Source organism: Chelonia mydas, chromosome 1, assembly GCF_015237465.2.
Source record: "Chelonia mydas isolate rCheMyd1 chromosome 1, rCheMyd1.pri.v2, whole genome shotgun sequence".
NCBI classification, from domain to species: domain Eukaryota; kingdom Metazoa; phylum Chordata; order Testudines; family Cheloniidae; genus Chelonia; species Chelonia mydas.
Window position 1 is genome coordinate 209,786,344 of NC_057849.1, and position 24,259 is coordinate 209,810,602.

General features: G+C 43.4%; 1 protein-coding gene across 1 annotated transcript in view; it reads left to right on the plus strand.

Moving 5' to 3' along the window:
- STYK1 (serine/threonine/tyrosine kinase 1) overlaps positions 1-2,806 on the plus strand; it is a 28,253-nt gene extending 25,447 nt beyond the window's left edge. The window contains exon 10 of the mRNA XM_037912099.2: positions 146-2,806. Within this exon, the coding sequence (XP_037768027.1) occupies positions 146-350 (205 nt within the window). The 3' untranslated portion in view covers positions 351-2,806. The remainder of the gene's footprint in view (positions 1-145) is intronic.
- Positions 2,807-24,259: the final 21,453 nt, after the last annotated feature.

Sequence of the window (24,259 nt, forward strand, 5' to 3'; positions counted from 1 at the left end):
TCAAAGGTCCCTTATGCTAGCTGTGTATGTAGGTGAGATCAAGGTGTGGTCTCCAGAGTTTTCACTGAGGGGTGGGGATTCCTTTGTAGCATAAATTTGTCCTTGTGCCTCATTCCTGGCTTCTCACCACTCCTCTGTCTTACAGGTATGGTATCATGAAGTCCTGCTGGCGGTGGAGTGCTACAGACCGGCCGCCACCCAGAGAGCTGATCAAGCGCCTGCAAACAGCAGCCAAGAGCAGCAATGACCAAGTGGTGCTCCAGGTGCCTGAGCTGGTGGTGCCTGAACTATATGCTGATGTGGCTGGTGTTGATTTGAGGAGTCTCGCCAGGGACTACACTGTGCTCTGAAGCATGCCTCTGTGTACTGGGAAGGAGTGGATCTCTGACTTTGCCCCTCTTTGGGGAAACAAGGGGCTGACCCCTCTGGAAATCAGAATGGAATGTGTGTTGGGAAGGGTTCCTCTAATTTTTTTTAATGCAGAATGTAGTTAGGAGGGTGGGAAATTCTGAAATAAACACTAGGATTCAGAAGGGACTCCCAACTCGGAATTGAGAAATATATCCTGCACCACTCAAACGCCTCTCTACATCATGACTGGTTGCACTGAAGGGGACCAACCAAACAGAAACAATCATTCTGAGTGGCCTCAAGGTGGTGCTCAGTTATGAAGTTGTACAGCTTTGAGTGAATGAAATCTGTGACAAGGAAGCATTCCAGTACCACCATAGGGAGAAGGGTGGGGGTGGTTAAAAGTCTTGTCACCCATGACACCCCCACTTTTGCTGCTTTTTCCAGTCATACATGTGAAGAGAAGGCTCCGACCTGCAGCAATAGCAACTATGTGGATGGGACTGAAAGTTGTTTTGTCCTGCGTTGAGCAGGGGATTGGACTAGATGACCTCCTGAGGTCCCTTCCAAACCTGATATTCTATGATTCTATGAAAGCTGTCTACAAGGATTTACAAGAGGTGGACACCATGGGTGGCAAGGGATTGCTTTGGTTCCAAAGCATGTAAGTGGGAGGAAACTGGATGAAAATGAATGAAGGGAAATTACAGGTGGATATCAAGAACCGTTTCCTAACTGTGAGGATTTTTGGAAGTCATCCTACCCGCCCCCCCCCCACTCCCATTCCCCTCCAAGGAAGTGCTGGAAGTGCCATTGCTTGAACCTTTTAAAAGAAGAATATGCTATAGGACACAATCTTGGACTGGCCCTAGAGATAAGAAAGTGGATGGATTAGGTGTTACCAAATAAGTCTTTTCCATCTCTAACTCCTCTATTGACTGAGGGCCCAATCAGATGAAGGGTAACATTGCTTTTAAACATTCCACCCCATGGATGGACCTCTCAGGTGCTTTATGCCATAACCAACTGCAGAATAGTGGACACTGTGTATTCAGATAGAATGAAATACCCTGAATGTTAAGGGATGCAGCAGAAATAGCTATATTAACGTACCACTTGATGCAGGAATGTGTCTTATTTTGTGATGAGTGGCAGGGGTGGCTAGTTGTATGGGCCCGTGGTGCCCAGGCTCCAGCAAATTCAGGGCCTGGGGTCCCAGCTCCACCAATGTTCTGGGCCAGGTCTCTCCCTCAGCCCTGCCTGCCACCCCGGCCCCGCCTGTCGCCCCTGCATGCCTCCCCCGGAGCGTCCCTGCCTGCCCTGGGCAGTGGGCGGCTTTCCCCTGCAGCTCCACGCTGCACTTCCTCACCGGCCGCTGCCAGCTACAAGGGAGCGGCACCGGGGGCAGGCTAAGGCGGCTGCTGCGCCTGCGGAGGGAGGAGGTGCATGGCAGCCCCCCCTCGGCAGGTGACTCCGAGTGGGTAGGGGCTTATCTTGGCTGGACCTCCTGAGCAACAGCCTGCGGGGGCTTGGGTGAGTGTCAGGCTGGGGGGAGGGGCCCCTCTCTCCCCCAGAGTTTGCTGCTGCCGGCAGCGAGAGGGCTGGGGGAGTCCTCCTCTCTGGCCCCCGGCCCCAGGGCAGCCTTCCTGCTGCACCCCAAACTCCTCATCCCTGGCTCAGCCCCATACCCTGGTCCCACACCCAACCCCACCCCCCCCCGAACCCTTCCTTCACCCTAACCCCCTGTCCCAGCCCAGAGCCCACACCCAGCACCCAAACTCCCTACCGGAGCCTGCACCCCTCCTCTACCCAAACTCTCTCCCAGAGCCTGCACCGCAAACCCCCTTCTGCACCCAAACTCCCTCCCAGAGCCCGCCCCCCACCTCCTCCTGCACCCAACCCCCTGCCCCAGCCCACAGCCTGCACCCAGCACCCAAACTCCCTCCCAGAGCCTTGGGGGGGAGGGGGGGACTTGGACCCGTTCTGGGCACTACCAAAAATTATACAAACCTGCCGTCCCTGGTGAGTGATGGCTGAGGTGTCAAAGGGTTGCTCAAGAGTAAAAGCTCCCATCCCACCATCTCAGAGAGAAATCCTCACTGAGATCAAACTGTCAGGGAAGGCATCTGATGAGCCTTTGTTCTGCACAAGTGATGCAGAGCAATTTATTTTCTTGTACATTTATCCTTTCAGTCTCTAGCTCCCAGGGTAATTGCTTTAGTTTTTTGAGATGTTACTTTAGCATTGTAAAATACATCTGGTTACTGTCATGACACAGCTAATATGAAAACAATATGGTGATTACATGGATAGGGTAAGAATAAAAGGTGATGGTAGAGTATTGTGAAAATTACATGGTGGTGATATCTAATCTGCTGTGTGAATAGCAGACATGGCTACTCTGTGACAAATGTGGCAATGCCTTATGTGCTGCGTGAATAAATTGATGACCACATCGCTATTTTGTCTTAATGTTGTGACAGCATAGGTACTCTGCGAATAACAATGAGCTGCTGGATTTGAAGTCAAGATTTAGTGGTGACAGAGGCTTTGGATATTATACTTTATATGGCACCCTTTGCTCAGGGCATGTACAAGTGCATGTCATTTTACTGTGAATTTCAGGCCTTGTCTATACTAGGTTTTAGTCACCAGTATAGTTGCACTGGTGATCTATCCTGGTTCAGTATGATTTACATAGGGGAAGCTTACTCCAGTTGAGGGGAAGCTGTCCCAGAGCAAACCTCACTGCACTGATGTCAGTTGTGTCTACACTAGTAATTTGCCACAGGGCAACTACATTAGTGACTAACATCCCAGTGGAGAGAAGGGCTAAGTCTATTTTAAGTCTGTCTCAGAAGTGTCTGCATGGAACAGGGATAAATGTATTAGAATAATCATATGGATTATTTTGCATGCTTTATAGTCTATTTTATAATTAGTGACATATAAGTCTTATCTGAAAATATCTGGGGGCTTGTAAGATTTTTTTTTTAATAGGCATCCAAACTTTTACAAAGCTTGAGGCTGCCAGTCTTGAAGTCAGTGGCATTTTTTACCATTAACTTCAAAAGAAGCAGACTCAGACCCTGAGCAAACAGACTTTTCACATGAGGTTTGCACAGTTTTCTGTTTTCAGTGGAGCTGGGTGTACCATGAAAACATCCTTTGCTGGGATTATGTTTCCTGTGGCATAGTAATCTGATGTGAGGCTTCTTCTGCCTTTCCTGATGAAGTTGTTCCAGTTTGGATAAATAATTAAAGAGTGAGTGGAGCAGGTGAACTGGGCCCTGCAGCCATTCTCTTCCTGTCCCATTGATTATTTAAGTATTTAGACACAGTAAAATAACTTTAAATAACAAGACAGTGACTCTAGTCCATGGGTTAGGACACTCAGCTGGGAGGGGGACATCTAGGGTCCAGTCCCCCTGCTCCAGTCACTTTTTAGTTATTTATCCAGACTGGAACAACTTCAACAGGAGAGAGTGAGGAAGGTGACTATCAGAATAGCCTTTAACCCCATGATTAGAGCATGCTGTCCTGAGTAGTGGGAGAGCCTGGTGTTAATTCTTTCTCCCTACCAAGTGAGGGAGAGAAATTGAACCTGGTTCTCCCACATCCCAGACAAATACTCTAACCCCCTGGTTAGAGGTAGGCACCACCATCTTCTACTCCGTTTGTTTTGTGTGGAGTTAGCACCTGACTAACTCATTCTCACAAGAAGTGGCTTAGGTGCCTATGCTGACTGCCTCCAGAACAGGGGTTCCTATGCGTGAATCACTATCAGGGCTAAGCACCTCTGTGCAGTCTGGATCAGGCTCCTACCTCCCTGAGTGGGGTGGGGCTTAAGACACATCCCTGCCTAGTGTCCTGGCTTCTCTGAATCCCATTCTGCTTGTCTCTCTCCATTCTTTGTATAAGGAGCCTAGACACCTAACTCAGTGTGCATGTATATCACAGTGTGTTCCTGTGTCTTTCTAGGTGCCCAAAAGTGAGGTGTTGCAATGCTCAGCATCACAACATCTAAGGACCTTTTGTGAATCCAGGTCACAGTCCTTTGGTAGCTGGCTAGGGTCCATCAATACACTTTGGGTCAATACTTTTATTTCTTAAGATGCAATGAAGTATTTTGCTTTCCCAAAGTGAGATCCTAAGGTGCTGAGTACCCTCATTTTACATTGAAGTGAATAAAGGAGGCCCAAAATGACTGTTAGCATTCTATCTTGCAGGGCTTTTTTCCTCAAACAAGAGAATATTTAAAGGGGAGAAAAAGAACAGCATATCACGCCATAGCAGTGTCCAACGCTGGGTCTGTCGCAGATATCATGTACATGACTGGACTCTTATGTGCCTTCTTTGGCTGACACTACACAGGAAGTGGTAACTGGCTTGTACATGTGCTGTATTTCTCACCAAAGCTCTGCGGGGGTGGACATATGTATCTTTACAAGAGAGAGTTTCAATTTGAATTGCCTGACCACCTTGGAATTCACTTTGCTAAAGCAAAAAGAAAAGGAGTACTCCTTTTCTTTTTGCGAATACAGACTAATACTGCTGCTACTCTGAAACCTTTGCTAAAGTACTGGTTTGTCTTTTGTATTAATTGAGGCGCTCATGGTGCCTGAAAACTCCAGATGCATGAGAGGCTTTGATCAGCTAAAAGTTTACATAATCTTGGAAAATTTACAAAAATATAGATGAAGCTTCTTAGCACAGAATGGGAAATTTGATAAGTGTGTGTGTGTGTACCCACACACATGCATAAAGAGATGTTAGGATTCTGTAGTCAATTTAAATACAAGGCATTTATTTAACGGAGTGGCAGCAGTGCTATGACATTTTTGTAGAGCAGCTCATTTCAGATGCAAAATATTACAGACAGAGTCACTGTTTTCTCTCTTTCTCTCTCTTATACACGCTATAGTTCTTTGTCTGTTTGTTGTTTCCCTTAACTGGAAATAAAAGTAACGTAGGCTGGAAAATACATATTTGAACATTTTTATATGAAAGACATTACGAAGTCCATTAACTATTTATTCACGTGGTTTTCTAACTTTTCTCACTGTGGTGGCTGATTGCCAGAAAAAGGGCCAGATCCACTGCCAGTGTAAATGCCCACTAAAGAATCTCTGCCATCTTACCCTGTCATAAATGGTGACAGATGTTCGTGGATGTGGAAAGTGTCTCCAATCCCATTTGCTGAGAGGTGGAGGATTAGGAGGCAGAACACCGCATGGTACGGTATTGCCGCCCTTACTTCTCTGCGGCTGCGGGCATTGGCGCTGCCGTTAGCGTTGGTGCTGCTGCTCTCTGGCGACCTAGCTGGGGAGGCAGCACAGAAGTTAGGGTGGCAATACTGCGACTCCCCCGACAATAGCCTAGCAACCTCCACCCCCCCGACCCTACAACATCCCAGTTTGAGAAACTCTGACTTAAAGACTTTACATGTTTATATTTTGCCATTTAAAAATACATATTCATGCGCTGTTCCAACACCATGACATTTAAGATTTCAATATCTGAAACCATGACATTCAAGTTTTTAAAACTTCTGTGACCATGACATTTGCAAAAATGGACTGTGAATTTGGTAGGGCCCTAATTATAAATATGGTTCCAAGAAGTGTTTAAGTCAATCTCTTTCTGCATTCACAAAAGGCCCTAGAGATGGCACTGGTGTGCGAATGGAATGTGACCCGTTAGGACTAGTGGGCTTGCTGCTTCCCAGCCCATCTAATCTCATCTTGCAGTGAGGTCATAAAGCTGAGCTTTTGATGTCCTTTCATTTCCTACTATCTAGTAATATTCTGACATCACTCCAAGCTCCGGCAGCAGGAAGAACCATGCTGGAAGGGAGAGAGACAGACTATATCAAATAGTCATTTAAAATAATGAGAGATAGGGCCAAACCGTAGAAGTAACACCCAGGTCAGAACTTCCCAAACTTTGCAGGGGTTCAGATCTGGTTCAGGTCACTGGTTTGAGCTCATGGCTCTAAAAATGATAAGAGGAAAGCAGGTAGGAATGACAAGCCAAAGAAACTTTAGGGTGCATCAATACTCTTCTTTTGCTTTAAAATCAGTCCTAGTGATGAAACTCCTCTTTAGTGTGCTCGTGTTTAGCTCCCTGTGATTCTGAACTGAGAGATTCTGCTCTCATTTGCAGAGGTGTAAATCAGGAGTAACTCCATTGGCTTCAAAGGAGTTACTACCATTTTATCCCTGTGTAACTAAGAGTAGAATCTCTACTTTATTCAGGCTTGTGGGAGAAGTTTGACCAGATAAGGAACATTCCCAAGGATGTAGTGTATCAAATGAGGTTGCTGCTCCACATTCCTAATCCCTCAATATTTGCCCTGATCATTAAAACCAGTTTTGTTTAATAAAATTGTACATAACAATATATGTTGTTTTGTAACATCCCAAGGGACCAGTCTCTTATCAATTCAAAAGTCCTGGGCTACACTTATCTTTGTTCCATTCTGCTTCATCTTCTTTTCTTGGTGTCTTAATCCAGTCAGGCACTAAATCTGCCTTTCTTCTCACAGATAGTATATCCCAATTGCCAACAATCTCCAGCAAGGACTTTTTCACCTTGAAAATAGGGACAAACCCCATTCCGATAAAATTTATAATTATTTTCCGGGATTTGAAACCTGGAATGCAAAGTCAGATTTCACATTTCACGTAAGGCAGATACCTTTAATCCTATTGCAAACATGGGTTAAAATGCCAAGAGATACTTACAGATGAGAGGATAAAGTGGTGCCATCCTCCCACACCCACTTCTTAATGGCTGTGTTATATGACAGTCCAAACCAGTAATTTTCATGGTAACGAAGACCTTGGCAAACATCAGAAAGTTTAAATAACTCCTGCATTCTGAAATCCTGCACAAGAACAAGAGAACTAATGTAAGTACTAAGTTTCTCCTATTTGAATATTTCATTGGAAATGACAAGATAGTCTCATTAGAATAATTAATGTTAGTGCTCTTGCACAGTGATATGTATCATCACTGGAGTTTCATGCAGTTAATGATTTCACAGGCCAAAGATCATCTACTCAGTTTGGAAAAATTCTTGCCCTCAGGATATGCTAACCAGAAGGAAAATAAAAAGAATTAAGTGTCTCAGCTGAGTCTCTCTCTTTAGTGTCCTAGAATAAAATAGCTGGCTGTCTATCAGCCCCCCATTCCTTTTTTCTCTCCCATACCAGAAGCTTAGGTTTATAGTTGGTTCTCTCAAATAAAATTGAAGTGCTTTCAGAGGATATTAGGAGACAATAGGCTAGATTCTCAACTGGTGTAAATCAGCATAGCTATATTACCCTCAATAGACTTAGCACCAGTTTATACCAACTGAGGATCAGACCCAGAACTTTTAACGTTTGAGAGGCTTAGATTATAAATTGCCCAGAGCAGGAACTGTCTCTTTGTTATATGTTTATACAATCACTAGCACAACAGCACTGGGACCATGCTTTATTATTGAAATGCATATTTATTATTCAGTACGTCTGCCAAAATGACATCACAAACTTTATTGTTCATTGTCCATTGTCTCCCAGTAACTCAAGATGAAATTTTGACAAATTACAGGTAAAAATATACCTTTATCTAACTGCCATCCCTGTAAACTCAACCTGGAGCCTGAGGGTCAGATCTTCAGATGGTGTAATTTGGTGTAGCTCTATTGAAGCTAATGGGGCAACATTGATTTACTTTAGCTGAAGATCTGGGGTAAAATTTTCAAAAGCACCTAAATGACTTGGGAGCCAAAGTGCCATTTTGAAACATGTCCCAGGCACTTATGAGGCTAAGACCCAATGAGTTTCAATGAGGCTCAGGCTCCTAAGTACTTAACTTGTTTTTGAAAATGGGACTTTGACTTCCAAATCACATAAGTGCTTTTGAAAATTTCATCTCAAAGTATCACTTTTATCACTAAGCTAAGCAGCTCTGACTCTGACTGCGCACTCAAGGAGCTAATCTGTGAAATAATAAATTGCCATTTTTATGAAGTCATTTTGGAGAGTAGATCTGCACTTTTAAGTTTTCAGATCAGTAACAAAATATAATTGTAGCCATTAGCAAATCGCTTTTTGTCAACAGTCACCATACATTGTTTTCTTTATTTTCAACAAGAAATAACTGTAGTAACAATGTGGTAATTTTGTATTAATGGATGACAAAGTTTATTTTTTAATGGCTATCATTCCATATGAAAATTATATAATTTTAAAATGAAATAGTGAAACTCATCTCTTCCTTCCCTTATCTCCCAAGACCTAAGTTCATGCTGTTGTATTTGTCCTGAGTCTCAATCATGTTTTCACCATTATTAATTACTATCAAATTAGGGCTGTCAAACGATTAAAAAAATAATCGTGATTAATCATGTGATTAAAAAAATAAATCGTGATTAATTGCGCAATTAATCACACTGTTAAACAATAATAGAATACCATTTATTTAAATATTTTTGGGTGTTTTCTACATTTTCAAATATATTGATTTCATTTACAACACAGAATACAAAGTGTACAGTGCTCACTTTATATTTATTTTTGATTACAAGTATTTGCACTGTAAAAAAACAAAAGAAATAGTATTTTTCAGTACACCTCATACAAGTACTGTAGTGCGATCTCTTTATCATGAAAGTGCAACTTACAAATGTAGAATTATGCACAAAAAACTGCATTCAAAAATAAAACAATGTAAAACTTTATATCTTACAAGTCCACTCAGTCCTACTTCTTGTTCAGTCAATCACTCAGACAAACAAATTTGTTTACATTTTCAGGAGATAATGCTGCCTGCTTGTTGTTTACAATGTCACCCGAAAGTGAGAACAGGCATTCGCATGGCACTTTTGTAGGCGGTGTCGCAAGATATTTACGTGCCAGATGCACTAAAGATTCATATGTCCATTCATATTTCAACCACCATTCCAGAGGATGTGCGTCCATGCTGATGATGGGGTCTACTTAATAACAATCCAAAGCAGTGTGGACTATCATTTTTACAGTGCAAATATTTGTAATAAAAAAATATAAACTGAGCACTGTACACTTCGGATTCTGTATTGTAATTAAAATCAATATATTTGAAAATGTAGAAAAACATCCAAAATATTTAATAAATTTTAATGTTTAACAATGTGATTAAAATTGTGATTAATTTTTTGGGTTAATGGTGTGAGTTAATTGTGATTAATCGACAGCCCTACTATCAATTATTTTTATTGCTCCCAAAAGTGTGCTAAGCAGAAAGCCAGCACGCAGCCTTAATGCTTTTAAGTCCCACATAAGCCCTCACAATAGGTCTTAAGTGGGACTCAGGTGGTGCATAGGACATGTCAATTTGACCCCCTACAGGACTCTAATGTTCTGTAACAGTGCTGAAAATAGTTCTGTCCCATCTACTCTAGGAGTTACTTGTTTTTTAATGTCAGTTGAGGGGAAACCAGTGGGGTTATTCTCAGTATTGGGCCAATGAAGCAAGCACCACCAGCACTACGGCCTGTTAGGAAGATAATTGAACAGTGAAAATATTTCTAATAAATACTGCAGTTACATTGTGTTCTAAATAATGAATAGCTGCAGCTTTCCTTTAGCCATATAACAGTGGATTGTATAGTTTATTCTGCCCTAGGCCATTAAGACATTTTTATCTTGTTGATTTATGTCTACCAGTATTAAAAAAGAAAGAAATATTTACCAGTTCTTCTTTGCTGTCTGTCTGAAGCAGCTTGGAAGCGAGTGAAGAACAATAATCTTTACTCTTTTGCCAAATTTTAAATTCATTAGAAAAGTGGTAGCAATCCTCTCTGTGCTGTAGCCATTTATCTGGACAAAGGTGGCATTTGGAGCCTTCAAAACAAAACCAAGTTGAGGGTTACACCATATTTATCAGTCATTTGAGGGTGATGCGGTTTAATTTCAGAGTAATTTACCTAGCAAAATATCATTCTATGGCTGGAAACATTTGCATTTTAAAACTCTCCAATACCACTCACCCATCATTATTTCTTCGGTCTATTTGTAATAGGACTTATTGCCAAAAATGGCATTAGCTGTTGCATGATTAAGGGCCTTACCCTACTCCTATTGAAGTGTCAATGGCAAAATTATAATTGATTTCACCATGAGCAGAAGAAGGCTCCAAGTGTATAAACATAGTTTTGCATACAATTATGAAACTGCCTTGGGGTGACAGCAGATTCCCCAATATGGTTTAGTACTTCGGTAGCTTGCCAGCTGCTGGACAGCCTCTGAAAGGTTTAAGTTCTGTGCTTGGAGAAGCTCCAGCTGCTGGGTGAGGTTCTCCAGGTTTTCCCTCTGCTGGGTGAGGTTGTCATGCTCTCTGGTTTCCAGGCAGGACATCTGAGAGGCTTCAGATCAGAATAAGGGAACAATACATTGTTTTTACTGGGCCATGGAGGAAATGAAATAATCGACAGAACAATGATCACTGTAACAGCTGTAATGTTTTATGTTATACATCATAGTCCTGCCCTCAGCCACTGCAGGCTGATACCAGTCAGCTCTGTGTTTTTGGGGAATCAGGGTGCAGTATCTAGCCTGTCTGACTAATGAAAGACACCCCCACCCCGCACCAGTCTCTGCTTGAACCAAAACCGGTCAGAGAAAAGGCTTGCAGAGAGCAGTGAAGGTCATTGGGAGACACACCTAGACCCCTCCTGACAAGGGTGACAAGATTAAGACATTTTCATTAGCATACAGAATGAAGAACAGAGACAACTCCCCTAGCCTCATCTGCATGAAAGATGGAACAGGGATTAGCATAAAGAATGAAGAACAGAGAACAGCACTGAACTCTGGGACCAGAAAAGCGGGGAAGCACTGTATCATGGGAATCTCTGCTCCAGGTGTTAATAAATCTATGCCTGCACACACCCAGGTCAGCAATTATCAGACCAATTCTAGTAATAAATCCTTGATTGATATCCAAAATACTGAAGCAGCCTAGTTGCATTGTGAGCTCCCTGGAAGAAAACACCACCAGCTTGAAAGTGCCAAGAGTGATCAGCTCCTTTCGTCTAGCCTAAAGAAAACCCTTGAGTCATCAGTTTACCTATAAACAAATCTAGTGTTCTCCCTTGAACCATTGTATTTTCTCTACAAAAATCCCTGCTCACCCTCCAGTCAGTGTTCTGATGCTTAGATCCAAACTATGCATCAGTTCCACTGGGACTCCATCTCCTGACTGATGGTGCTGGGGGCTCTGCCTGTCTCCAGCACTCAGGACCCTGAGCTACCACCATCACCTGGGAACCCTGACCAGTTCAAGCTCCATGGAATGGGTAAGATCCCCCTCTTTCTCGCTCTCTGTTTTCTTTTCTACCTCAGGTATTAACCTTTAATAATGTAACTGTTATGTTTGTTTAGCCCTCCTTGTGTAGTTATCACTATTATTCAATAAATAACTTTTATGGTTAAGCTGGTTGCTTCTCTCTCTCTCGCTGAACTTTACTCTTTTGGGTTTTTAGCTTCCCCCATTTACTTTGCAGCAGCGCTTCTTTTACCTAAGCTAAAGATCCCTGTAGTGCCCAAAAATCCTGTGGGGTTTGCTCATCCAGTGGGTTACTACTGGTACAATTGTGACGTGAAGGTGGGGATAGGGACATGTTAAACCTGTGGCACATAAGGGGGGCGGGGGGCAGCTGAAAGTGCTGCTCAGCCCAGCCTGTTGAGATCAGGGGCACATGAGGGTGACAGCTTGAAAGTGCTGCTTAACCCAGCCCATTGAGTACAGGGACATATAAGGGGATCAGCTTGAGAGTGCTGATTGATCTGGTCCACTCAGACTTGCTCTGTTAGTGTGTGTGTGTGTGTGTGTGTGTGTGTGTGTGTGTGTGTGTGTGTTCATCTAGTCCTAGGGCTGGAGGAACCCAGTCCTGGGAAACCTAGTTCCTGCAGGATAGTTCCATTGGGAGGGGACTTGCAGAAGGAAGGAGTAGAGTGACACAAGTGACACAAGCAGTACATTAATAGAATTACAGAAACCCCTCCCCCCAGAAGAGTAACCCTAATAAATGAGTATACCCCAGAGTAACGGGCACATCTGGTAACAAGGCTGCTGCAATGTTTTTGGTCTAATTTTGCATCATAGTTGTCTTTAGGCAGGAACAATGGACCATATTCTGATCTCACTTAGACTAATGGGTGATGGGGTGTGTACCCCATGCTGCCACTGAAAGGGTTAAGGGTAGCTGGAGAGCTCAATTAAGGCATCTGGTGGCAACTACAGTATGTGTCAGGCCCAGTTAAGGATGAGTTCCCAGCTGGGTCGGAGCTAAGTGGAAATATAAAGGAAGGGCTTCAGGATAGTAGGGAGGCAGGAAGCCCAGGGAGACAAGGCCTTGGGATCCTCTTCTAGGAAGGGAACTCTGGTAAAAGGCCAGGAGAGACACAGGGAAGCCACGGTGGTGGAGTGAAGTCCTGTAGTGAGCTATGATAAAAGGGCAGGAACCAACCTCCAAGAGAAGGCCCTGGGAGACATTGCTCCTTACAGGAGCTGGAAAGAACTCGTTGAGCCTGGAAAGTGGCTGTGGAAAAGGACCTATTGACAGGCTAAGGTAGGAACAGTCCTAGGAGGCAGTAAACCCTGATACAAGGGGTAAGGACTATTGAAAGCCTGGAGACAAGGGGTATAAGGAACACTGGGCCCACAATCAGGAGCCAAAGAACTGGCATAGCATCATTGGTCTATTAATTGTGGGACTTTCCTACCCTGGAAGGGGTGGGACTGCATGCAACCTGGCTGGAAAGCCAAGTCATGAGAAGAATCAGACCATTGCAGGGTTGGAGTGGTTGTTGGCAAGAGGCACTAGACAGGGGAGCGGGAACAATTTATAGAGTGGGGGAGCTGAGAGCCATTGAATCATACTGTAAACCCTATATGTAATGGAAACCACTTCAAGCCTGGAGGTGCAGCAGCACCCCCAGCATCCCTAGTTCCAGCATCTATGGCACTAGAAATGGAGAGCCTGCTATGAGGCGGGGATGCTGGCTGGTGAAATTAGCAGAAACTGCACCGAGGTAAAACCATTGTAAGTCAGATCAGAATCAGGCCTCACCTGTTTACATTTGCTGGAAAGGAGCCATGTACACCTACGGTGCTGTGGTATTGTAAAAGAAAGTTTGATAATGAACATTACTCCAATGTGAGAGTCAGCCACTTATGAGAAGAAAATACTCCATTTCAAGATGTCCATCTCCTGCCTGGAGAACATCTTAGGACAAATTATGTGAGAAGAAAGGGGAACTGAAATTACCTGAGACTTGCTGACAACATTCACCTCTTTGCTGCAACCCACTGGACACACTGAAGGTCTATGACTCAGCATAATCAGTTAGCAACATGGAATTACAGTGAATAGGCTGAAGAACACTGTGTTTAATGTATGTCTGGAAAGGGAAGATATCCACCTGGCTTTGGTAAAGAATCAGACATCATGAAGGAATGTTTCTGCCTGAGTCAGTCATTCCCCGATGTTCTGCATCAGCAGATAGAGATGAAGAGACGAATCAAGCCTACAGAGAGCAAGTGGAAAACTGGAAGTTCCCTGAAGAGCCAGTTTCCTGTCTAATGGCTTTGCCAAATGAAGCAGAAACCTGCACAGCTTGCCAAGATAATGAAGAAGAAGTTAATGGCTGGGCAGTGTGTCACTGGGAAGCTAGTCTGGCTACTGTGTAAACAGGTGAGCTAGCAAATGTACAAAGGAGCAAACAGATTTCAAAGAGTGATAAGCAGATAGAAGTCAAATGAGCTGACTATCTTAAAATGAGAGTAAAATGAAAGTACCATTAAATAGAAAAAGAGATTGATAAATGGCACTAGCCAAGGGCTGGTTAGATGAAACCCTTAACTTGTGACACAGTCATGTTTTCATGCATATTTAACCATATTTCATGCATCTTTAACCATATTTTTGTGGAGGATAGGTCCATCAACGGCTATTAGCCAAGGTGATCAGAGACAAAACCCTGTGCTCTGGGTGTCCCTAAACTACTGACTGCCAGAATCATGGACTGGACAACAGGGGATGGATCACTTGATAATTGCCCTGTTCTGTTCATTTTCTCTGAAGCTGCTGGCATTGGCCACTGTCAGAAGATATGATATTGGGCTAGATGCACCATTTGTCTGACCTTATATGGCTGTTCTTCTGTTCACATATGAATATCAATAAAGGGGAAAGATACTAGGTGCAAAAGGGAAGAACAAGGAACCACTTCTGATTAGTTTAACCAGAGGCCAAGGCAACAAAGAGCTGTCAAGGATTAGAGACCTGAGAGCAGATAAGAGAGGAGAAATAGGATTGTAGGGTCAAGATCAGAGCTGAAGGAAGAGAGGACAAACTGATAGCAAAAGAAGTCAGCAAAATCCTGGAATTTCCTCCAAAAGTACTCAGCTGAGCAGAGCAGATGTAATGGTGGTGAATAAGAAGCCAAGGCTGGGACCTGTGCAACTGACAAGAACGGTTTAGGGGACCAGCATGGTCAAGGGTGAAAATGGCAGGGACAGTAATAACCATGCAGCCATCAGAGCTGGAGGCTGAGAGGGAATTGGAGATGCTGAGCAGCTGCTGGATTGAAAGTTGTGGCATATGTTAGGATATAGATATTCAGGCCTGTCGGTAAAGGCCTGTACTCAAAGAATTTAGGTGTATTCTTATCACTTAGCTAGTTATAGAGGTTGTCACGGAGTGTGGGGGAGTCCAGGCCCTGCACCCCTCTTCCTGGTATTCACTGAGACTCTCAGCCAGCCAGTAAAACAGAAGGTTTATTGGACAACAGGAACACAGTCCAAAACAGAGCTTGTGGGTACACCCAGGACCCCTCAGTGAAGTCCTTCTGGGGGAGCAGGGAGCTTAGACCCCAGCCCTGGGGTTCCCTGTGTTCCTCCACCCAGCCCCAACCTGAAACTAAACCCACCGAGCAGGTTCCCTGCTGCAGCCTCCGTCCACATTCCTGGGCAGAGGTGTTAACTCCCCCTCCCCCTCCTGGCTCAGGTGACAGGCTCTCAGGTCTCCCGTCCCCAGGGCACATTCCCAGGTCAACACTCCCCCCTCCCTGCTGCATCACATCGTCACAGAGGTATAAAAGAAAGAATCAAAATCACTGTCTGCCGGTGTAAGGGCCTTCTCTTACTGTGACAGTCTGAGGCCCTGTTCTTAGGCTAAGGCCTTTGGCTAAGCAACAGAGGCAGCCATAAACTGGGAAGCGACCGGTCACATCCTCACATTCCAAACTGGTCACATTGAAAGAAGGTGCTACTGGGCTGTTAGGAATACAATCCTGTCCTGATAATGCCTATCACCTCCAGAGAAAAGGAAGTGCCTAGAAAATGTAAAAGGAAACTTAGTTTGATAGCATCCTGTCTGGCAAGAACTCACTTATCAATAGCTGGGATGTGAAATCCTCACTTCTGTATTGTTTTGTCATTATAGTTCCCACTTTGCTATTGTTTGTCTGTATAATCTCTGTCTGGTTCTGTGATTGTTCCTGTCTGCTGTATAATTAATTTTGCTGGGTGTAAACTAATTAAGGTGGTGGGATATAATTGGTTACATAATCATGTTACAATATGTTAGGATTGGTTAGTTAAATTTCAGGAAAATGATTGGTTAAGGTATAGCTAAGCAGAACTCAAGTTTTACTATATAATCTGTAGTCAATGGAAGTGAGTGGGTGTGGGTGTGGGTGGGAGGGGGTGGGTGTGTGGGTGGGGGAGATGGGAACAGGGAATGGGGGTAAGGAAATTGGAATCATGTTTTGCTAAAGGGGGAAATGGGAACAGGGAATGGGGGTAAGGAAATTGGAATCATGTTTTGCTAAGGGCAGGAATGGGAACAGGGACACAGGTGTAAGGCTCTGTGGTGTCAGAGCTGGGAAGGAGGATACTAAGGAAGGAAACTGGAATCATGCTTCCTGGAAGTTCACCCCAATAAACGTCAAATTGTTTGCACCTTTGGACTTCGGGTATTGTTGCTCTCTGTTCATGCGAGAAGGACTAGGGAAGTAACAGCATGCAAGATGGGTGGGAGATTTGGAAGAAGGGAGAAAGAGTTTATTTGCCTCTGCCTATTGCTCTACCTGTTGCTTATCTCTTCTGTTTTCTTGTAAGTGGCCCTTCTATTCAAAATCCATTGGTACCGTTGTTAACAATTTACAATAATTATAAGAATTCAGGAGAGGTAAGAATCAGAGACCTGGAGTAACTGAGGGACAATGGAAGAGGAGGGAATGGAAGGGGAACAAGGATGCAGATAGAACAAAAGGAGGAGAAAGAAAAGGCAGTAGGGGAAGTGACAGAAGGGGAAGGGGACAGGGCAGAAGGGAGAATGGAATAGTCCAGAGTGGGGTATAGAAGGGGACAAAGAAGCAGAATGGAGAGGGAGGGAAATAGAGAGAACCATCAATCTTCACCTATGCTGAGCCAGCAGGACCCAGCCCCAGGTTTTGGAGAGCTGGCTGTGGGTGACAGATAAGCACAGGAGACTAATGCCCTGATATGTATAGGGGAGAGGATAACTTACTTTGGATTTAGGGTTTTGTACATTGTTAATGCTTGCATTTGGCATGGTTTATAGGCCAAATTCTCTGCTGGTATAACTCCACTGGAGACAATGGGCAAAATTTGGCCCTATATGTCTAAATGCATGTCCATTAGGAAATATGTGAGTTGATTTCCCCATGCTGTGGCTGTATGTTTATTAGTAGAACGATCACCTTTAGTATCTATCTGCTGATACTTACAGTTGGCATCAAAGACTCTCGTGGTTATCAGCAAAGCCAAACAGAGGATCTCAAGAATCACTGCAATGAGCCATCACTGTGGAGATGGTGATGGAGACTGTAAGAGGGAGAAAAATAACAAAAAGACAGGTGAAAGAACTCATGGGCAGGCTGAAAAGTAATTGCGCTGTTTGAGTCCAGGTAGGCAGCCCCTGGCTGGAAATTGGAAAGGTCAAGCCAACCACCATACCCCTATGCCATTAGAACGTGCTGTGCAATGCACTCTTACCCCAGCTGGAGAGCACTGGCCAATGGGCCCCTGCAGTACATGAGCGTACTGGCCAACATGCCTCTCCTTTCCTCCCATAACAGAATAATTTGCTGATGTGTGATTGTGACTCTCTGTACCTCGGGGTAACACCCAGCACCCCCATGTTCATCCTTGTAAAATGATTGTGTGGTATCCAATGCAAAGTTTGTTATATCAGGTGTCTTCGGAAGGCTCATGATGCACTGAGCATTGTTGTTACAGTAATGTTGTAATGTTATAGGTTATAATTTCATGTATGTAGTTATGAGGCTGAAAATGTATCCTCATGGCTTAAAATAAGCCCAGGCAAAAACTGTCGAAGAGCAGAGAGGCAGTTCACACCTCATCAGGGCAGGTATGAGACAAACCCAGCCCAGCCTCACAGGAACAAAGGACAGTGGCGTAGGCTGCAACAAAAGGATCTGTTGGACTCTCGAGTGAGTCACCCCCCCTTCCTTCGGCCAGTTTGGGACTATGATGAGGTAATGCTCACCTGACTCTGAAGTGGGGTGGGCAAAGCCAAGAGGGAAGAAATAACATTATAAAAGGGAGAGACATTTGCCATGTTCTCTCTCTCTCTCTTCCACCTACACCTACAGACACCACACCAAGCAACTGAAGCCCTGATCAAAGGGGAGAGCCTGGCAAAGAGCAACCAGTCAGCCTGTGGTGAGAAGCATCTAATTTGTAAGGGCATTGAAAGTGTTAAGATCATCTTAGAATGCATTTTTCTTTTATTTCATTTGACCAAATCTGTCTTGTTATGCTTTGATTTATAATCACTTAAAATTTATCTTTGTAGTTAATAAATCTGTTTATTCTACCTGAAGCATTTAGTTTAGTTTGAAGCATGTCAGAGACTCCCCTTGGGATAACAAGCCTGGTACATATCAATTTCTTTGTTAAATTGATGAACTCATATAAGCTTGCAGCGTCCAATGGGCATAACTGGACATTGCAAGACGGAGGTTCCTAGGGTTGTGTCTGGGACCAGAGGTATTGGCTAGTTTCATTCGGTTGCACAATCCAAGGAGAAGCTTTCATGCCAGAGGCTGTGTTTGAGTAGCCCAGGAGTGGGGGTTCTCACAGTAGAGCAGGGTAAGGCTGGCTCTCAGAGTCAAGGTTTGGAGTGACCTAGCAGATCACCGGTCCGGATAACACAAGGGGAACGTCACAGTGATATATTGCAGTGATTTCCAAACTAGTTCACTGGACTTTTTTTTATAATTTGTGACAGTGAAATTTTGCAACTGCATAGAGAGTGAGCTGAATTACACATTAGTGCGGACAGAAGAAAGGTTTCAACCTGTTTATCCTCATTTTACTAAAATTCCTATTGAAAGGGGTAGAATACCCCATCACTTTCATTCTGTGACATACCCAGAAGGAAAAACAGCAGGAGGATTAAGTGTAAATGTTGAAACTCATTTCCTGAAACACAGAGGCAAGTGAGTGATGTTGGGTTATCTGTTTTAAAAATGAAAGGAGCATTTGACAACACTACAGTGATAAGCACATTATAAATGCTTAGACGATAGAAAAGATTCATAGTCCAAGGCCATTATATTCATCTAGTCTGACCTCCTGTACAACACAGGCCATAGAACTTCCCCCAAAATAATTCCTAGAGCAGATCTTTTAGTAAAACTTCCAATCTTGAAATAAAAATTGCCCATGGTGGAGACCCCACCATGACCCTTGGTAAATTCCAATAGTTAATTATTCTCATTGTTAAAAATGTACTCCTTATTGCCAGTCTGAATTTGTCTAGTTTCAAATTCCTGCCACTGGATCGTGTAATACCTTTCTCTGATAGGTTGAAGAGCACATTATTAAATATTTGTTTCCTCATAGTTTATAAGTATAGACTTATAATAATCAAGTCACCCCTTAACCTTCTCTTTGTAAAATTAAATAGATTGAGCTCCTTGAGTCTATCACTAGAAGGCATGCTTTCTAATCCTTTAATCATTCTCCTGGCTCTTTTCTGAACCCTCTTCAATTTTTCAACATCCTTCTTGAATTGTGGACACTAGAACTGGACACAGTATTCCAGCAGCGATCTACCAGTGCCAAATGCAGAGTTAAAATAAGTTTTCTACTCCTACTCGAGTTTTCCCTGTTTATGCATTCAAGGATTGAATTAGCCCTTTTGGCCACAGTATCACAGTGATATTCAACTGATTAACCACCACAACACCCAAATATTTTTCAGAGCCACTGCTTCCCAAATAGATAGCTAGACTTCTTATAAGATGATAATTAGATATGTAAGTGGTACCTGGAGATCTGAAGGCAGAAGCTGGAGTTTGTGAATAGAATTTTAAAGTGGTGTATCCATCCTCATTCTCCATAGCTAACCCTCTCTGCTGCTCCTCCCTGGCAGGTAGATACCCTTGACAGTTAGGCACATTGGCTGTTCGGTTATAAGAGGGAAGAAGTAATTTATAGAAGAAATATTAATGACCGTTGAAGGTTCTGGCTGAAACCACACAGTAAGTCTTAGACATATTCTGCTAACTTGATGTGCTGGCGCTACCCAAAATGTTCAGAGCGAAGGGGTTTTCATATCTTTAAGAAGTAGAGTGATTCTGACAGGTTAAGGGATCTAAGATTTGACTTGTTTTTTTCTCAATTCTGTTTCCAAAGTGCATTTAATGTATTTATATACAAAAATTAGTGATGGTCCCAATTCTGATGACAATAGGTGGGATGATGGAAGGCTGCCAGGGCCAGATATATTTAGGTCATTCTGTGAAGAATCTAAGAATCCTCTGTCACGAAGAACTTTCATAACTTAATGGAGGGTCTGAACTGATTTGTCCAGCCTTGTAGAAAACTAGCAGCAGCTGCAAAACAGCTTCTCTCTTTCCCCCTCACACCCACCCCACCCTTGAGCACTGGGGCACCTTGGTGCTTCCTATTCATTGCCTGTGACACACAATAGCTTGGTCTCCAGAGGGTTATAATACTTGGTCTGATTTTGGTTGCTGGCTTTAGTATGCAGGTGGCTGGGTGGTGTTGGAGGTTTGGAGATGCAGGTGGAAACTATGGTTGAGTTTCAAAGGGGATTCAAGCAGATGGCAGAGGGAAGGTGAGTGGAAGCTGAAGGGAAAACTCAAGATTTGCTGATGCAAGCTGGACTGAAGAATTCTGAGGGGAGACTGCTGGGTGAGGAAAGTGGCCAGTGGAAGTATGTGCCTACGAGAACCAGGCAGAGGAAAAGACCAGCCAGTGAAGGAGAAATAGAGCTCCGGAACAGGTTTGCTGAGTTGGAAAATGAAGACGTGTCACAGCAGGCAGCAATGGAACGTGAGAGGGGAAGAAAGGAAAAAAAAAAAGCTTCTAGTCCTACAAAATGAGGGGAAGAGTCCATGGAGATAGCCAGAGTTTGGAGCCCCAGGGGAAAGAGGATGACATGCAGAAGATTGCAAGTGAGACTGGAACACAAGAAGACTTGCAACCAGAAAGAACAGGAGGGCAAAGGCCATAGAATTGCACCAACACCAGGAAAAGGCAGGTTTATATGATTGGTGACTCCCTACTAAGAAGAACAGAAAGGCCTGTCACCACACGTGATCTGGAGAACAGAAGGGTGTGATGTCTGCCAGGACCTAGGATATGGGATGTGGACCTGAGGCTGAACAGGATCCTAATGGGAGCTGGAAAGAATCCACTGATTCTCCTTCATGTGGGAACAAATGATACAGCTAGATTCACACTGAAACGTATCAAGGGAGACTTTGCCAGGCTGGGGAAGAAGCTTAAAGAAATGGAGACTCAGGTGATCTTCAGTGGGATTCTACCTGTCCCTAGAGGAGCAGAGTGAAGGCAAGACAAGATTATGATGATCAACAGATGGCTCAGGGTGTGGTGCTATAAGGGTTTTTTTGGGATATTTGACCACTGGGAGGCATTCATGGACAGAGAACTGTTCTCATGGGATGGACTCCACCTGAGTAGGGAGGAAAATGGACTTCTGGGATGGAGGTTGGTCCAACTGATTAAAAGAGCTTTAAATTAGGAACTCGGGGGAGATGGTTGGGAGATGCTCATGTAGTCTACGCCTGATTCTAATACTGACTGGGAGGAAAATCAAGAAGGAGATAATACAGCAATGGAGAAAGGAACAGCAGTGGGCAGAAGAATGGACATCAAGAGGAAATATAGTGCCAATACCAATTAAGCTAACAGTCAGGTAGGTGATACTCACAGTAGAATGACTGTACCTAATCGGGTGAGGAATCTGGGTGAAGCCAAGCAGAAACAACTAATAAGTTTGTATACCAATGCAGGGAGCCTGGGTAACTAAATGGAGGAACTAGAACTACTGGTGCAGGAAGTGAAACCAGATATGATAGGCATAACAGACCCATAGTGGAATAGTAATCATGACTGGAGTACAGGTATTGAAGGGTATGTGCTGTTCAGGAAAGACAGAAATAAAGCCAAAGGTGGTGGAGTAGCACTGTATGTTAATGATGAGGTAGACTGTAAAGAAACTAGAAGTGATGGAATGGATAAAACAGAGGCTGTTTGGGTCAGAATAACTTTGGGAAAGAAAGCTACAAGAGTGTCTCCTGGAATAATGCTTGGGGTATGCTACAGACCCCAAGGGCCTAATTGGGATATGAATAGAGACCTCTTTATTGTTTTTAATGAAATAAATACTACTGGGAATTGTGTGATTATGGGAGACTTTAACTTCCTAGATATATGTTGGATGACAAATGCTACTAATAATAGTAGGGCCCAGATTTTCCTAGATGTGATAGCTGAACCTACAAGAGGTGATGCCATTTTAGATTTGGTTTTGGTGAGTAGTGAGGACCTCATAGAAGAACTAGTTGTAGAGGACAACTTTGGTTTGAATGATCATGAGCTAATTCAATTTAAACTAAATGGAAGGATAAACAAAAACAGAGCTGCAAACTTTTAATAATTAAGGGAATTAGTTAGGGAATTAGTTAGGGAAGTGGACTGGACTGAAGAAGTCAAAGATCTGAATGTGGAGAAGGCTTGAAATTGCTTTAAATCAAACTTGCAGAAACTATCTGAAGCCTGCATCCCAAGCAAGGGGAAAAAATTAATAGGGAAGGGTTGCAGACCAAGCTGGAATGAGCAAGCATCTCAAACAGGTGACTAAGTGAAGCAGAAAGCCTACAAGGAATGGAAGATGGGATGGATCAGCAAGGAAAGCTATCTCTTGGAGATCAGAAAGTATAGGGATAAAGTGAGAACTGCCAAAAGCCAAGCAGAGTTGGACCTTGAAAAGGAAATTAAAACCAATAGTAAAAGGTTCTGTAGCCATACAAATAAAAGAAAACAAGGAAAGAAGAAGTGGGACCGCGAAGCACTGAGGATGGGGTGGAGATCAAAGGTAATCTAGGCATGGCCCAACACTTAAATATTTTGCCTCAGTTTTTAAAAAGTGTATTGAGCAACATAGGGTTGGTGGCAGAGGGGCTAATGGGAACAAGGATATGGAAGTAGAAATTACCACATTTGAGGTGGAAGTCAAACTCAAACATCTTAATGGGATTAAATCGGAAGGCCTGGATAATCTCCATCCAAGAATATTAAAGGAACTGGCACATGAAATTGCAAGCCTAATAACAAGGATTTTTAATGAATGTGTAAACTCGGGGTCTTACCCTATGCCTGGAGGATTGCTAATATAGTACCTAGTTTTCAGAAAGGGGAAAAAAGTGATCCAGGAAATTACAGGCCTGTTAGTTTGACCTCACTTGTATGCAAAGTCTTAGAACAAATTTTGAAAAAGAAAGTAGTTAGGGACATAGAAGTAAAGAGGAATTGGGATAAAATACAACATATTTTACAAAAGGTAGATCATGCCAAACCAACCTGATCTTTTTCTTTCAGAAGATAACTGATTTTTTTAGACAAAGGAAATGCAGTAGAACTAATCTACCTGGATTTCAGGAAGGCATCTGATACAGTTCCACATGGGAAATTATTAGTTAAATTGGAGAAGATGGGGATTAATATGAGAATTGAAAGGTGGATAAGAAACTGGTTAAAGGGTAAAATACAATGGGTCATATTGAAAGGTGAACTGTCAGGCTGGAGGGAGGTTACTAGTGGAGTTCCTCAGGGATTGATCTTGAGACCAATCTTATTTAACATTTTTATTAATGACTTTGGCACAAAAAGTGGGAGTGTGCTAATAAAATTTGTGGCTAACACAAAGTAGGGAGGTATTGTCAGTACCGAGGAAGATGGGAATATCGTACAAGAAGATCTGAACTAGCTTGAAAAATGGAGTTATAGAAGAGGGATGAAATTCAACATTGTAAAGTGCAAAGTCATGCACTTAGAGATTGTGATGGGGTGTATCAGCAGAAGAGACTCCGGAGATGGATAAAAGTGGAACACAAAAGGGATCCTAAGTGCAACACATGATGACATCGATGGGACTGTAATAAGGATAGGAAGTGACCCAGGGAGGGCGCTTAGGGGTATCGGACCCTAGGCCCTGTACAAGGGCTACTGTTTCAAAGGGGCCTGGGTTGGAACCTGGTGGAGTAGAGTGGGCCTGGGTTTCCCTACACCCTTCTCACCCCAGCACTTCCCTGAGCTACAGCTGCTAGGCAAAGTGGCTCAACAATGGGCAACACTTCCCTGAATTATAGCAAGGCAGCCTTTGGACTCTCACCATTAGGCGTTACACCCTGAAATGCCATCATTAGGTGACAATGCCAGTCTGGAGCATGTAGCCAACCCCCGACAGGGACTAGCAACAAGAATTTTTGCTATAAACTGGAGACTTATCAGTTGGAAGTTACAGAGAATGAGAAAGACCTGGGTG